Source organism: Ambystoma mexicanum, chromosome 8 (assembly GCF_040938575.1).
Source record: "Ambystoma mexicanum isolate Mex_15411 chromosome 8, UKY_AmexF1_1, whole genome shotgun sequence".
Classification (NCBI taxonomy): domain Eukaryota; kingdom Metazoa; phylum Chordata; class Amphibia; order Caudata; family Ambystomatidae; genus Ambystoma; species Ambystoma mexicanum.
This window is the reverse complement of record NC_090929.1, coordinates 1,381,905,382-1,381,921,542: the sequence shown is the minus strand read 5'-3', so window position 1 is coordinate 1,381,921,542 and position 16,161 is coordinate 1,381,905,382. Positions and strand designations below refer to the sequence as shown.

General features: G+C 46.3%; 1 protein-coding gene across 1 annotated transcript in view; it reads left to right on the top strand.

Annotated features, from left to right (window-relative positions):
- The window catches only part of EDRF1 (erythroid differentiation regulatory factor 1), a 1,702,580-nt gene that overhangs the window by 1,497,558 nt on the left and 188,861 nt on the right, over positions 1-16,161 (top strand). The window contains exon 23 of the mRNA XM_069611509.1: positions 7,338-7,489. Within this exon, the coding sequence (XP_069467610.1) occupies positions 7,338-7,489 (152 nt within the window). The remainder of the gene's footprint in view (positions 1-7,337; positions 7,490-16,161) is intronic.

The window sequence follows — 16,161 nt, the reverse complement described above, 5'->3', positions numbered from 1 at the left end:
CTTAATAGACGGGCACCAGACATAGTGCTTCTGACTGAGACCCACCTTGCGGGCACGGAATGCACCCTGTTCAAACGCACAAACTACAAGCTGACACTCCACTCAGGCTTTACAATGGGATCAAGGGGAGTCATGGTCCTGTTACACAAAAACCTCCCTTTCCAACTCACCACAGTGCGCCTGGACACTGGCGGCAGATACGTATATGTGACGGGCACGTTGTGGGATCAATCCATTGCACTGTTAGCCACCTACGCACCACCAACCCAACTAGACCAACTGCTCACAGATATTGCCCCGCTGATCACGAACGACGCTTCCAACCTGCTGGTTCTGGGTGGAGACTTCAACGAAGTCATGAACGGAACTTTAGACCGCTCACATTTACGCAACAGGAACCCCAACGCAACTACCCGACTCGCCACATTCACCAATGCACTAGGTCTATGCGACACATGGAGAGAACTCCACCCAGACACTAGGGAATACTCCTTCCATTCAGGGGCACATGCCTCCTTATCTAGGCTGGACTACTTTTTCGTCCCGGCCTCTGATTTACACAAGGTAGAGGAAACAGACCTGCTTCCTAGAGGCATATCTGATCACTCCCCGCTTGAACTGAAAATCACAACATCCAGGCCGATTCCCCCGCCGAGCTGGCGACTAAATAACTACTACTTGGGGGACCCCGAGCTAGTGGATTAACTCCAGGAGAGCACAAACACATACTTTGAGCTTAATACACAGTCTGCTTCTAACCCTGAGACACTGTGGGAGGCCTACAAGTCAGTGCTAAGGGGCGAGCTAATATCATGGACGACTGCCCAAAAAAGAAAGCATCTTAGCAAAATACTTGAAGCAGAACAGCAAGTGAAGCAGGCAGAGGAAAAGCACATAAGCGAAGACACACCGGACTCAAATCGCACCCTGCTTCGAGCACAAAAGAAGCTCCGAAATACAGCAATGGATAATGCAAGGCACGCACATACTGCGATGCGTGCGAGAATCTATGAAACGGGAGACAAAGCTGGGAAGATGCTGGCATGGCTGGAAAGGAAAGAGCAAGGGCGCAGCCATGTCTGGCGGCTGGAGACAGGAGAGCAAAACACTTGTGTGACGGACCAGGACATAACACAAGGCTTTGCAGAGTATTACGCAGAACTCTATGAGGCACCCAGGACTCGAATGGATGCCTCGATCATGGAGGAAATAGCCATCCCTACCTTAAATGCGGCGCAGCAGGAACTACTGGAGAGAGACGTCACGGAGGACGAGATTCTAAGCGCCATATCCAGCCTCCAAACCGGCAAATCCCCAGGTCCCAACGGCTTCCCGATCGAACTATGGCGGAAGGTGGGGACCAATGTGATCGCTCCGCACCTGTTACGGATGTACCAGTATGCACGTGAAAAGGGCATTCGCTCACCTGACCTGCGTGAAGCAACGATAATAGCGATACCCAAACCGGACAAACCCCCCGAAACCTGCAGTTCATACAGGCCTATCTCACTTATCAACAGCGAAACAAAGATACTGGCCAAAATACTAGCAGACCGCCTCCAACAGGTCATTCCCTCTCTGATACACCCGGACCAGTGTGGCTTCATGCCACAGAGATCAGCACGCATGAACCTTTACAGAATATATTCAGCCCTGGAAAGAGCCCACAGCATACAAGGCCCCTTGGCCTTACGTGCAATTGATTTTGAAAAGGCCTTCGACTCAGTGAGATGGGAGGCTATCTGGGTCAATATGCACCGTATGGGCTTTGGCGAGAACTTTATGAGCTGGGTACGCCTACTATACAACTGTCCCACCGCCAGAACCAGGATCAATGGATGGCAATCAGATCCCTTTGAGCTGGGGAGAGGAACGAGGAAGGGCTGCCCACTGTCAGCCATGATCTTTGCGATCGCAATAGAACCCCTGGCAATTCTCCTGAGAAACACACCTGCCTGGGAAGGCTTCCGCTGGTCAGCAACCTGGGAGGACAGAGTATCACTCTATGCTGATGACCTGCTCATCTATCTGAAGGACCCAGCCAATTCCTGTCCCAGAGTTACGAGCATACTGGAGCAATATGGGGCATTCAGTGGCCTACGAGTGAACTGGGCCAAATCCATCCTTTTCCCTATAGGGGATGCGCCTGCAACCAGTGTAATAAACGGCCCCTACCAGATCGAAATGGAGCCGTTCAAATATCTTGGGATACGCATCACGCAGCAACTTGCAGACTATACATCCCTGAACCTTGCCCCACTCGTAACAAGATTCACAGAAGACACCCGCAACTGGATCTCATTGCCATTGACATTGTTGGGTAGAGCTGCACTATTCAAAATGATTGCCCTCCCCAAATTCTTGTACATTCTGCAAAATGCCCCTCTATATATCCCGCAGCAAGAATTCCATAAGCTCGAATGCATCCTCAGAAAACTGCTATGGGGGGGGGGCGCATCCGCGGATCGCTCTCTCCACGCTCCAAAGGTCCGTATGGGAAGGAGGGATTGGACTACCCAGGCTGCAATCATACTACTGGAGATGGGACACTTCCGCACATCAAGGCAATTAACCCCCACAACACAACAGCACCATTAGAATATCTCTACGGAAGCCTGGGTCGCCCACCGAAACCAGATATGGCGACACACATTGTGAGAATATAACTGACACTGGCCCAACCCCTATGGAACAATTGCCATCTTCGTGAAATACAAAAGCTACCTAGATGGCCCGAATGGGTCCAACGAGGAATCACCACCGTCGGGGCTGTGCTGCGGGAGGACAAACTTGCTCCATTTGAAACATTGCAAGAGGAATTTTCCCTCCCAGCCACAGAAAGTACCACCACACGCAATTGCAACATGCGTGGAGCACCCACCAACAAAATATACGGAACATACCGGAAAGCTCCCCCCTTGAATGCAATATGGTGTCGGACCAGGTGAAACAGAAAGTCACCTCCACCATGTACAATGTGATTACATCCTTTGCGACACCAGAACTGACCAGCCTGAAGACCAAATGGGAACGGGATGTGGGACCGCTCCAGCCGGAAGACTGGGTGGAGGCCCTAATGTACCCACGCGAGGTAACCATTTCTTCAAGACTCAGGCTGGTCCAACTAAAGATCCTGCACCGCGTCTACTACCCAAGAGTCGCCCTTTTCCGCTGGGGGAAGACGACAGACGCACGCTGCTTGCAATGCAAGCGTGAGGAAGGCACATTCTTCCATATCCTATGGGAATGCAATAATATCCAACAACTCTGGCAGAAATGCTGTGACAAACTATCCAGCATTATAGGCAAGACAATAGAAAGATGCCCAAAACATCTCCTTCTGGGGATCTCTAATGAAACCGACCTGTCCCGGTATGAAAAGATACTCTGCTCCACTGCAACGGCTGTGCTCAGGCGGAATATAGCACAACTGTGGGGCGCAGAACGCACTCCGGACTACGACCAATGGGTCGTGGATGTGGACATCTGCGCTGACATGGAACATCGGATATATGCTGCAAGGGGCTGCCCGCAAAAAGCGAACAAAATATGGAGCCGCTGGGAAGACGCCAGCTAGAAGGCCGGTGTGACACGGCAGACGCTAAGAATGGACAGGGCCGCATGATGCTGAACGAAGCGAGCCAGAAACATACTGATTGTGCCACAAGCAACCCCTGCTTTGGCAAAGTCTGACGGACCACTAGACGGCAGTCCCAGTTATCAAGAGTTTTTTTTTTTTCCTTCTCTCTTCTTTCCTCTCTTTTGTTGTTTTTAGTTTTTTTACCTGCTTCTCTCTCCTCTCCTGACCCTCCTCCTGAAAATTTTGATTGTATGACTGCTCCCTTGCTCCCAGCCCTGATACACAGAGAGATGCATGTACTGTTAAGTTGTTTTCCTATGGCTTCTGAAAGGCTGAGGTACAAGGATTGGGACCTCCCTGATGACGTTATGGAGGTGTTGCTGTCGGCAAGAAGGCCAGCAACAAAATCTTTATACCGCTGCCGTTGAAACAGATTTTGAGCTGGTGTAGGGAAAAGAATATCGATCCCTTTTCATGTGGTACACCAATGGTCTTGTCCTTCCTACTTTATTTAGCAAATTCAGGCACCATCAAGGGCTATCTCGCAGCGCTATCCATCTTTAAGCGCACTGCGGAAGAACCATCCTATTTCAAGTTACCCTTGGTAATACAGTTTCTAAAGGGGTTAACTAACGTTTATCCCCCAAGACCATTCGAGGTTCCCTTATGGGATTTAAATTTAGTCCTAACTTTCCTGATGGGCACACCTTTCGAACCACTCCACTCTTGTTCGTTAAGATTTCTTACCCTTAAGACTGTTTTATTAGTAGCACTTACATCTGCTAGAAGGGTGAGCGAGTTACAAGCTCTTTCTTGTAAACCCCCTCATACAATCTTTCACAAAGACAAAGTTGTTCTGCAAGTGAAGCCTAATTTCCTCCCAAAGGTGGTTTCTGAATTTCATATCACACAGAAGATTACCCTTCCATCTTTCTATCCTCCTCCCCATCCGGGGAAAGAGGAAGAGAGGTTACACAGGCTGGACCCAAGAAGGGCTTTAAGTTTTTACATTAGTAGACTGGCTAGGATAAGACAAGCAGACCAGCTGTTTGTAGGCTACGCAGGTCACAAGCTGGGGTTACTGATAACTAAGCAGACCATTTCCAGATGGATCATTTTAGCCATTTTGGAATGTTATAAACTGGCAGGAAAAGAGCCCCCTCAAAATCTTAGGGCTCATTCGACCAAAGGTATCGCAGCTTCATCGGCCCTCAAAAGAGGAGTGCCGGTTAGAGACATATGTGCGGCTGCCACATGGTTGTCCGTCCATAGCTTTACACGGTTTTACAACTTGGATTCCTCCTCCAGTCAGGAAACTAAGTTTGGAAGGGCAATATTGCACTCTATTCATCAATAAGAGGAAGCATGAAGTCAGTACTCCCACCTCCAATGACAGAATACTGCTATGGGAGCCTATCTAGGATAAGGAATACGTCGGAGGACACAATCCCTTCGAAGAACAAGTTACTTCTTACCTTGTAACGTTCTTTCGATGGGATGTTCCTCTGACGTATTCCTTATCGACCCTCCCATCCATCCCCGCAGTACTACTTCCCTTGTTGTTGCAGCTTACGCTCCTTCAGGGTGATTAGTCTAGTCCAGAAAGAATTATTGTGGGCTACAAAACGGAACTGAGCAACGGACGCTGCGCACGGCCTTTATAGGCAGGATGACGTCGACGTCGATACGGCGGCTGTCGAGGGACATCGACTCAGCGGACGTCGACGCGCAGCGCCCTCTAGAGAGAAAAAATTTCCGAGGCCAGCCAAGCTGGAAAGAGATATCTAAGATAAGGAATACATTGGAGGAACATCCCATCGAAAGAAAGTTACAAGGTAAGAAGTAACTTGTTCATCTGAGTGATAGGCTTGCAGTGCAAAATACGTTCACAGTGATTGACTGTCCCTGTACTTTACTATCACGGTGGCTATGTAATAGAGTGGGGATTCCGATTCAGAACGCTTTAAGGTTCATATTGCCAGAGACCTGCATTGCCAAGACCTCATAAATGGTAACGGTTGATGCTCACAGTCGCTAAACCTCGCACCGGGGTAGACTCAAAAATTCACAATGGCAAAGTTTGAAGCAGTAATACTCAGTGGTCAAATTTTAGGTGGGAAGATTTGCCAGGTCAAGACTCAGTGTCAGAATTCACAGCTGCACAAATTCACAGTGACAAAATTCGAAGTGGCAAGGCTCAACAGCAGTAGAATTCAGAGTTACAATATTCCCAGAGGCAAAATTCAGAGTAACAAAACCTCATAGTGGCAAGATTCAAAGTAACAGAATTCAAGGTGGTAGACCCTCACAGCGGCCGAATTCAGAATAGGAATACCTCCCAGTGTCAGAATTCACAGAACTGTGCCCTGTTTAAGATGGCACAGTTTGACAAAAGTGCACAAAACCTAGTAAAGACACGTGCAACCCTCTTAGACATTTTAGAACGTTTCATAAAGTTCCATAGAAGGGGGAAAAGGTATTGGAGAGCTACCAAAAGTTGCAAATGCCTTTTAGACTCCCTTAGTGAAAGCTTGCTCTCAAATAGCGCAAAAAACATTGGATAGATTTTCACCAAACTTGGATTATTGGTGACCATCTGGGCCAACTTGAAATAGTCACTTGGTTTACGTCCACATATGTTCAGTGTAATTTCTTGACAGCACCACACAGTGAGTATTAAAGCTGTATTCGATACGTTGGCTTTGTAGACACAAAATAAGCCCCTGGCCCCAATGTAAACCGGAGGCTAGATTTGCACAGCTCATGATCACACACGGCATCCAAAATGGCCTCATAGATGCCATCCTATTACAAATCATACCTTACCTCACACAACGCCACTACTTCACAAGACTCTCTTTAAGCATACTATGGAAACTTCCTGCTGTTTTTTCTTTATATCTGTTATTTTCGCTTTGATTGTATGTTTTGTGTCTGAAATAGGAAGTTTCGCTCTGGTGTGTTTGTATCAGATAGATAACAATTGTATCAGATAGATAACATAACAATTGCCGCTGCCTGACTTCCGGACCGCCGGGGCTGTAATGCCTCGGTTATTCTGGCAAGTCAGGTGGCGGTAATTCATCACGAGTCTGGCGGCAGCCTGCTGGTTTTCCCGGCATGGCTACCGCCAGATTCGTAATGAGGTCCACTGTCTTCTAAATAGATGTAAGTCGATTCATAAATGTAATTTGTAGTGCTTGGTACAACCCAGAGCATCGGTCCACCAACAAGGAAATGACAGTATTATGAAAACGTCAGATCTGCTTCTGTTCATGCTTAAAATATTAATGGTTAGAGCCTTAACTAAAGGTACAATGGATTCACCCATGATTTACCATTGTGGTCTTTCCATTTTAACCCCTTAAGTGCCAGGCTATTATTGAAGTCTATGTAAAAAGGACGAGTATACTCGTCCTTGGCACTTGGAAAATGGCATGCAGTCTTGGTATTAATGAACAATATGTATCCAGTGATAATTTTGCTGTGAAACTGGCCGCCAGGTGACATTCCTTAAAAATACACCCCCTCAGACAATCAAACACTTTCCCCAAATATTGTAGGATTGGAGGTAATAATATATAACTATACCTCTCCTAGAATATTTGGGGAAATAATTTAGGGGTTAAAGAAAAAAAGACACCTGACTGACACCTTTTTAACAGCGACATTATCAGATGGAACCGAATAATAATTGTATGTGTTGAAAGTTTAATGTAATTAATTTGGGCTGACGTTTGTAAATATCTTTTTTTAGGATTCTGCAAAAGGAAATCTAGAATCTAAAGATTCCTGCAGCAATATTAATTTAGAAGAAGTGTTGAAACTAGTCACTATATTTGAGTCCCGTTTATCATTCCTCCTGCTTCAGTTTATTAAGTTGCTAGCAGCAAATAAGAAGAAAGCAAGGTAAGCGGATATAAAGATGTTTCACTCTAGCTCTTATGGCATTTGCATACTAAAGAAGGGTCATAGACATGAGACGCGGACATTCAATTAAGATGAAAACGTTTGTCCCTTCAGTGCCATAGTACTGTCAAGATACCTATTGTTCTTTATAGAAGCATGGTCGGTGGGTTCTTTGTGTGATTGGCTTGGGAACATTTGCGCCCGGAACCAATGAGCCCTTTCTCACAGTATTAGTTTGTCACTGTTTTGTTCTCTGCAGATTCCATGTAGTGAAGATGCTCTTTCATTTTGGCAATATTTAATGACCCTTGTTAAGTGCTGTGACGTATCTGGACAATTTGTCCCATCTCCCCAGAGGGGTGCCACCCCTTTGAAGCTAGGGTGATGAGTCCTCTACGCAATACCCTCACTAGGGGTCTGGACAAGTTGGGCCACACTAGGAGTGACTCCCCTCTTGGGGACAAGGACTCCCATTCCCCAAGGGAACTCCCAGCCCAAACCACCATGTCTGCATACATGAATATTGAAAAGACTTTGGCATCTCCTGTAATGACTATATTTAAAAAAGATCCTTCTTTGTCTCTACTGGTTTCAGGTAATGCTGAACATCACCTGAATACCATGGTCAAGGAAGACGGACGCAATACTTGTTGTTACAATGTCGTGTCTAAAGAGAGAGAGGACTGTAAATGGAAGCTAGACTCCCACGGAGAAGAGGTGAGCCTCTGTAGCAATGGTGTCCTTGAGGGGCGAAGCACAGAGCCAGCCGTGGTATTAGTGGGGAGAGACCTGCTAGTTAGAGGCTGGATGGCGGGTGGCTTGACCGAGCAAGAGGCTGCTCCGGCCAGGGAACGAGACTCAACGGGAAAACAGCAGTCTTCTCTGGTGGCGCAACCACTGACTAACAGTGGTGGGCTTGTGCCCCAGCGACAGTTGCTGACACCAGAGTCTGGAGAGGAGCCTGGATCACCAAGCTCCACCCGACGAGTAGCTGTTCCGCTGGAAGCAGCACTGTCCAGAACACAGCCACTTTCGATTTGGAGACACCAACAAGTCCTGGAACGGTTGGTCTCACAGAGTACCGAAACCGATGCAGGTACGGAAGACATTGGGAAAAAGATACGAACCATGTATGTTATGGCTGGAATAGCCGCCACAAGTATGAGTATGAAAGAGAAGCTCATGGTCACAAAGCGCCACGAAATCAGCAGGAAAAAGTTACCAACACAATGTCATGACTCGGACAGTATGAGAATGAAAGATAAGCTCACAGCCACATTACCCCACTAAAACAGGGGGAAAAGGATACGAACCATCTAAATTTATGCTTTGATAGCTGCCAGAAATATGAGAAAGTGAGAGGGCCAGTTAGTGGTTAGGATTCGGAGAGAAAACTTTTACTTTGGATTTGACATGCACCCTTAGTTTTAGTTTTGCTAGGCAAGGAACTTCCCTCATAGTGATAGGGCTAGTTAGGCATTTTTCTTTAAATTTAAATAAAACCTTTGAACATGTCCGCAACGTGTCCGATTCCTTGTTCGCCACAGTGCTTGGGCATCATCACTATAGGTTCCAGGCTTCTAGGCATGCGCTGAGCAATGTCCTCTCAAACTGGATTTCTTCTCAAAATGTTTATTGTGTACGGTTATGTTGTTGCCTGCCTTCATTCCAGGATATCACACTATATTCTTTCCCCTTCACAATGACTACTAGTGGTTGGTTCGTGCTACACTCCAGATTCCGGGAAGCAACACCTTCCTCTTTCTTCTTCACAATAATCAATTGCTTTGTATGTAGGGTATAAACTTCACTACAGGTTTGAGTTGCAGCACAGTTCGCGTCCCCCCCTCTCCAGAATATTCATTGGTCATTGGTGTGTGCCTCACTACTGATTTGGGGTACAGTGCAGTCGTTGCTCCTTCCTTCCGTTTCCTTCCTCTTCATTTTATTGCTTTCCTTTTCCTTCCTTCTGTTTCCTTCCTTCTCCTTCCTTCTCATCCTTCTTCCTTTTCCTTCCTACCTTTTCATTCCTTCTGCTTCCTTCATACCTTCCTTTTCCTTCCCCTTCCGTTTCCCCTTCCTTATCCCCTTCCCTTTGCGTTTCCCCTTCCCCTTGCTTTCCCCCTTCCCCTTAGGTATGCATTGCCCTGCTTCAGGAGACCCACCTAACGGCTCAGGAAATGGGAAAGGTCTGTGAGCACTGGGGAGGCAAGGTATATGGGGCCACATACTCTAAATATGCCAGGGGGGTATTCACCTGAATAGTTGAAACTTTGCCGTTTCAACTAATGGAGGTGGAGGCTGACAAGGAGGGAAGGTACCTAATCCTACAGCGTCACATTGACAACACTGAGGTGTGCATCATTAATTCTTACTTCCCAAATTCCAGAATTCCGACCCATGCTCACGCTCTTGGTTCCTGGGCGGCACATCATAGGGGATGTTTTTTTTCTATGGGGAGGCGACTTTAGTTGTCCCAGGGATCATGTGCTTGACAGATCTTTAGTTCCCAAGGGACGGCAGTCGTCTGCGTCATCTGCTCTTAACGGGGTATTAACCAATCTAGATCTGGTGGACGTATAGAGAGAGCTGAATCCTGACGGTAGAGGTTACTCTTATTACTCTTCACCTCATTCTCTGCACACCAGGATTGACTACATTTTTATTGGGCGTGACCAGATGGTAGGACATATATGATGCAGAATACCTGGGTAGAAGAATATCAGATCACTCCCCGTTGATGGTGACTTGGAATTTAAGGAACACGTGTCCCCCTATTCCGGTGTGGTATATGCCGACGGATGCTCCCACTGACCAAGTCTTCAAAGACAAATTGCAGAAGACACTGGCTGAGTTCCTGGCAATGAGTTCCTGAGTTCGGCAATGTAAAAGAATGGGGCACTGTATCGGAAACCCTGAAAGTGGTGGTCAGGGGGGATGTAATTGCTAGCGCCGGTGGTATTAGAAGAACGCAGAGGGCTGAACTGGAGACACTGAAGGATGAGATCCGCGACCTGGAGGCCCAAACTCTAGACCTACAACAACTCGAAGGGAAGCTAGCTAAGGCCCAATATCGCTGCCTTGAGGCATGGGATAGGTTGTCTAGGTTTGACCATGTTGCCAAAACCACCAGAGCGTACGCAGAGGGTGTCTCCTAGCGTGGCTGTGTAGACAGAAGCACCCCAGACACCTGACCACTGTGTTGCAGGAAGAAGATGGGAACATGTGCAGGACACAATCCGGTATTAATAGCATCTTCTCCAAGTTTTACTCCCAGCTATATAGGCATGAGGAATTGGTTCCCCTTGAGGAGCTACAAGAAGCCCTTTGGCACATGACCCTCCCCAAACTGAAGAGTGAGCAGCGGGCTGCACTGGATCTGCCTATCTCTGTAGAGGAAATAAAGGATGTGATTGTCTCCCTTGCTACAAGCAAAGCTCCCAGGAGTTACGGGCTACCGCCCGAATTTTATAAAACATACAACACAAAGCTTGCTCCTGTATTGCTTAAGGTTTATGAGGAAGCTTACATCAAGGGTATACTGCCGGCGAGTATGCAGGAAACTCTGGTGGTCCCGATACCTAAACCCGGGAAACCCACATATAAATGTGAATCGTATAGGTCTTTGGCAATGCTAAATTACAACATGAAAATATTAACGACAATCCTGGCAGGGCGTCTGCGCAGGGTGATTGCGGTCCTGATACACAGTGATCAGACAGGCTTTATCTCTCGACGGAGCACTGCCCTCAATTTGCGCCGATTGCAGCACATTATTTCACAGACCAATGAAGGCTCGGAGCAGTGTGCAGTGGTATCATTAGATGCAATTAAAGCCTTTGATTCAATTTATTGGGAATGGCTGTTCGCGACTTCGCAAGAGTTTGGGTTTGGGGACCAGTTTCTGAGATGGGATAAGATCTTGTATGCTACCGACTTCCAGGGTCAAATCTGGCAGGCAAATATCAGAGGCTTGGGACATCCAGAGAGGAACACAGCAGGGATGCCCACTATAGCCCTATGTGCTGGCACTGGAGCTGCTCGCGGTCTACCTACACCAAGAATTCTTCGAGGCTGGTGTCTGGATTGGGGGTGCCAGACACTTAATTTCGTTATATGCTGCTATATGTTGGGGAGCCGCAACATAACCTACTAGTAATTATGGAAGTATTGGGTAATTTTGCTAAATTGTCCGGGATATCCTTTAGCAAAGAGAAGTCATGCATCTTCCCGCTAGCTGGACTTCGTGGGGTCGAGGCTGGGGCTTTGCCGAATGTGGGACTTCCCTGGCAGGTGGAGACCTTCCGTTACCTGGGGGTACACATCACGCACACTCCTGAAGGCACACACACACGTAACACAGTCGGTGTGTTACCAGGGCGAAGGAGTTCAATGGCCTTTTGGTCCAGACTCCCACTTTCTCTTATGGGCAGGGTAGCGGTTGTTAGGATGATTGTACTAGCCAGATTCTTATATTTCTTTACCAATGTCCACTGCTACATTCCTAGCTCCTTTTTCTGGCTACGGGAGTCGCTGGTGAGAGGCTTCAAATGGGGGACGGTCCGACATAGGATCACCCTGGTGACACTGTGTCTGCCATACAGGGAGTGCATTGTGCAACTCCCAAATTTGCAGTGTTATCATCTAGCAGCGCAACTCAGTCATGTAGTAAAGTGGCTTTCGGATGCAGTTGCAACCAAATCGCTACTGCTGCAACGGCTGGTGGCTCCTGCCCACTTAAGTGAAGCTCTGTGGCTACCGCAGAACTGCCTGGACACCACACCACTCCTAATTAACCTGGGCAGAAAGGTGTGGCAGAAAACTCTGAAACTAATGAAACTGACCTCCCCATACTCGCCTGCTCTGCCGATAGTGGCCGTTGCATGCAGAAACAGGGAGGAACTTGCAGTGGCGCAACGTTGGGAAGGTTGGGGGATTTCCACCTGGGGCGATATGTTCAAAAACGGCAAATTCAAAGAACTAGACTCCATAGTTGAACAGACTGGGCTTCCTGGCGGGCAGTTCTTGCAGTATTTGAGAATGGTGGGGGTGGCTAAACATGAATGGGTTGGATGGCCGGAGGAACCAGAGGCAACTAAGCTGCTGGCTCTGATGTTCTCTTTGGAAGACGGCTGGTGACCGGTGTCCCGATTGAACAGGGTACTAGCGGATAGACCTCCCCCCCAGAGTTCCACACTGAAAGCATGCTGGGAATCAGACCTGGGATTGGAAATTGGGGAGCAGGACTGGGAACGGGTTCTCGGGTTTCCCAAAGAAAAGTCCAGGAACACCCAGTTTAAACTAATACAATTAAATGTGTTATACTGCACCTACATGACACCTAGTAAAGTGGCCAAATTCAACAAAACTTGTCCTTGTTGACAGGGCTGACCTGGTGCACATGTTTTGGTATTGCACTAAAGTGCGTGATCTCTGGTCCCTGGAAGAACATGCACGTAGGAGAGCGGGGGTCGCAAGATACTTGTGGAAACTGGACCAATGCCTTTTAGGAGCCTACCCGAGAGATAGTAAACAGAAACGTATTATTAGGTTCATGGACTTGGCATGTATCCTTACTAAACGCTGCATCGCTGTGTCCTGTAAATCGGTAGGGGGACCTCAATATGCACGCTGCTTAAGGGACTTTGAGACTTTGACTGAGGCTGAGACGAGAGTGTGGGCCAGGTCGGCACAGAGCCTGGATGGGAATACAGGGGGAACCTATGAGTCATGGAAGCAATTGGTCTGGGATATGTTTCACCCGTCGAACGATATGCCACCGTGAACACCCCATCGTGGGTAATGTGGGACTGAAAGTTGGGGTGAGAATCTCACTCTGCATCCAAACCCAATTTACCCCACTTTGGTGAACTTTGCGCCTAGGGCCCAACTGTAGATTACTAATGCTGTTGGTCCTGACCAAAACCGAGACAATGTTGAGATCCAGAGGACATGTTGTTAAGTTGTTTGAAATGTTTGTTTGTTTGCTAATTGTGGCAAGATGCACTTGGTGGACAGGTTCACACCGACACCCATGACACAGTGATAATTGTAACATTGATTGTTTATAAAAGCCAATAGACAAAGTTAAAAATAAATTCCCCTTCCCCTTGCTCTTCCCCTTCCCCCTTGCTTTTCCCCTTCCCCTTGCTTTTCCCCCTTCCCCTTGCTTTTCCCCCTTCCCCTTGCTTTTCCCCCTTCCCCTTGCTTTTCCCCCTTCCCCTTGCTTTTCCCCCTTCCCCTTGCTTTTCCCCCTTCCCCTTGCTTTCCCCTTTCCCTTGCATTTCCCCTTCCCCTTCCTCAGCATGGTATTCTCTACCTCGCACACACTGATCCCGCTTGGCTTATCATCCTGGATTTTCACTTGTTTATCTATGCCTGTGCTAATTGTGGTAAGATGCACTTGGTGGGCAGGTTCACACCGACACCCAAGACACAGTGATAATTGTAACATTGATTGTTTATAAAAGCCAATAAACAAAGTTAAACATAAATTCCCCTTCCCCTTGCTCTTCCCCTTCCCCATGTGTTTCCCCTTCCCCCCGTGCTTTTCCCCTTCCCCTTGCTTTTCCCCTTCTCCTTCCTCAGCATGGTATTCTCTACCTCGCACACACTGATCCAGCTTGGCTTATCATCCTGGACGTTCGCTTGTTATCTATGCCTGTTCTATCCCTCATTCTCGCTGCCTGTTCTCTGCACTCTTGGTTGATTCTTTGGCCAGCACACTTATCCTCTTCTCTCGGCTGATTTCACCTCCCTCTTCTTTCTTCTTATAGCTCTTAACCCCTCCTCTCACATGGTACCCTCCTGGGTAATTGCTCTGTGCTTTTCCCTCCAACATTTAGCCATGCATGACTATACGCCCCCCTTGGTTATGTCTGCTGAGTCCCTCCTTCCTCTCTCACTGGTTGGGGCCTTTGTGTAGGGCATCTAGCTGCAAACCCCTCCAGGACTTTCCTGCATTCTCGTGGGACCGCACCATCTGCACATCTCTCTTTAGTCTCTCCCCAGGAACTGCTCATTAATCTTTCCTCTGATCCAATAGGACCTCTTTTCCTCTAAAACTACACCTTTCTCTTGCAATCTGGCAGGGTTCTCTCACATTACACATGTACTTCCCCTCATTGAACCTCTTCTTCTTATGTTTCTTTTTTTTGTTTTGTTTTTGTAAAAATATGTACTCGTTAAATATAACCTTTTACATATTAAAAAGAAATAAAACATTGTATAACAATTCAACCTTTTACATATTAAAAGAAACATTTCAATTAAAAACTTTTGCATGACTTGTCTAAGTACACAAACTAACATCCATCTCTAATATGGCGGAGCAATCACGTTAATAAAGAAAAAAAAACATTTCACAGATAAAATAGCATAAAAATAAAAAGTTTTTTCCATAAAATAATAAGATCAAAATGGATCAGAACAGATAAAATCCATATCATAACCCTGATATACGTTGCCTTTTCATACAATGTGATAAGTTCCACACAGTCGGTCAGTAAATGTCTAGGTGTTTCTAGTATCTTATTACATATTCTCCTAAACTTTCTCTAAGCAGTATATTATACTGAGTACCAATAGTGGCCAAAGTCGGAAGTTGGCTTAATCGTAATAGCATGATAAACCGCCTCACATAGGAATTTTGCAAATTAATTAAATACACACAGGGAACATTTACCAGGAAACCTTGTCTAGAATATTCTCCATAATTCGTTTTACAAGTTAGGTAGGTGCATCTCATATCACGTATCCCAAACCTCTGCTTTTTGCTTTATTTCTTTAAATAAATAAGCCACACTTTCGGTTGGTTCAATTATACAAACTATCTTCTCCAGGAAGTCCTTAATATCTTTTGTCCAGGGTTTTAAGGGCTTAATATCAGCAAAGTTCCCACTATTCTTCACAAAAGTGAGTCAAGGGATCTGTTACCTTTATTCATCAGCATCTTCACATACACATTAGGCATGACTATCATCGTTCTCGTACTGAGAGAAATGAGCCCTAGTTGACGGCACATGGCTTCCACTGGCACCGCCTACGATAGCCCAAGGGCTTTCCTCCATCATTTTCCTTCCAATTTACTTAGCCATGCTGTTTCCTTAATCATATATATACCTCTAAACTATATAGAATACTAGGTACAATACAGGCTTTATACAACTGATTAATCCCTCTGCAAAATATCCTCCTGTTTTAGGTATAAATGATCTAACCGCTGTACATTTTGCTGAGACTTTATTCTCTATATTTATGGCGAGCTGTGCTTTATCCATATTATTAGTAATAAGTGCCCCAAGATAGAGATAACTTAACTTCCTCCAACTTTGTTCCTTGAATTCTCCAATAATATATATATTTTTATTTTTTATTTTTATTGGTTTGTACAAACCTTTAAAACAGCAAAGCAAGAGAAAACAGCAAGACAGAAAACAAAGAACACTCTTCTCTCTCGTCAGTTTCTTCTATTGGATTTTATGGTCATAATTTCTGTTTTCTGTAAATTGATGATCAATCCATGGGCTAAGGCATCTTTTTCTAATGCTTCAAGGCTATTGCTCTCTGGTCAAAGATTAACAATATCATTAGCATATAATAGCCCGGGAATAGGGCATGATGATTTGTGAGGAGGAGAGTTACCACAGTTCTCTAAGGCCCTACACAATGCA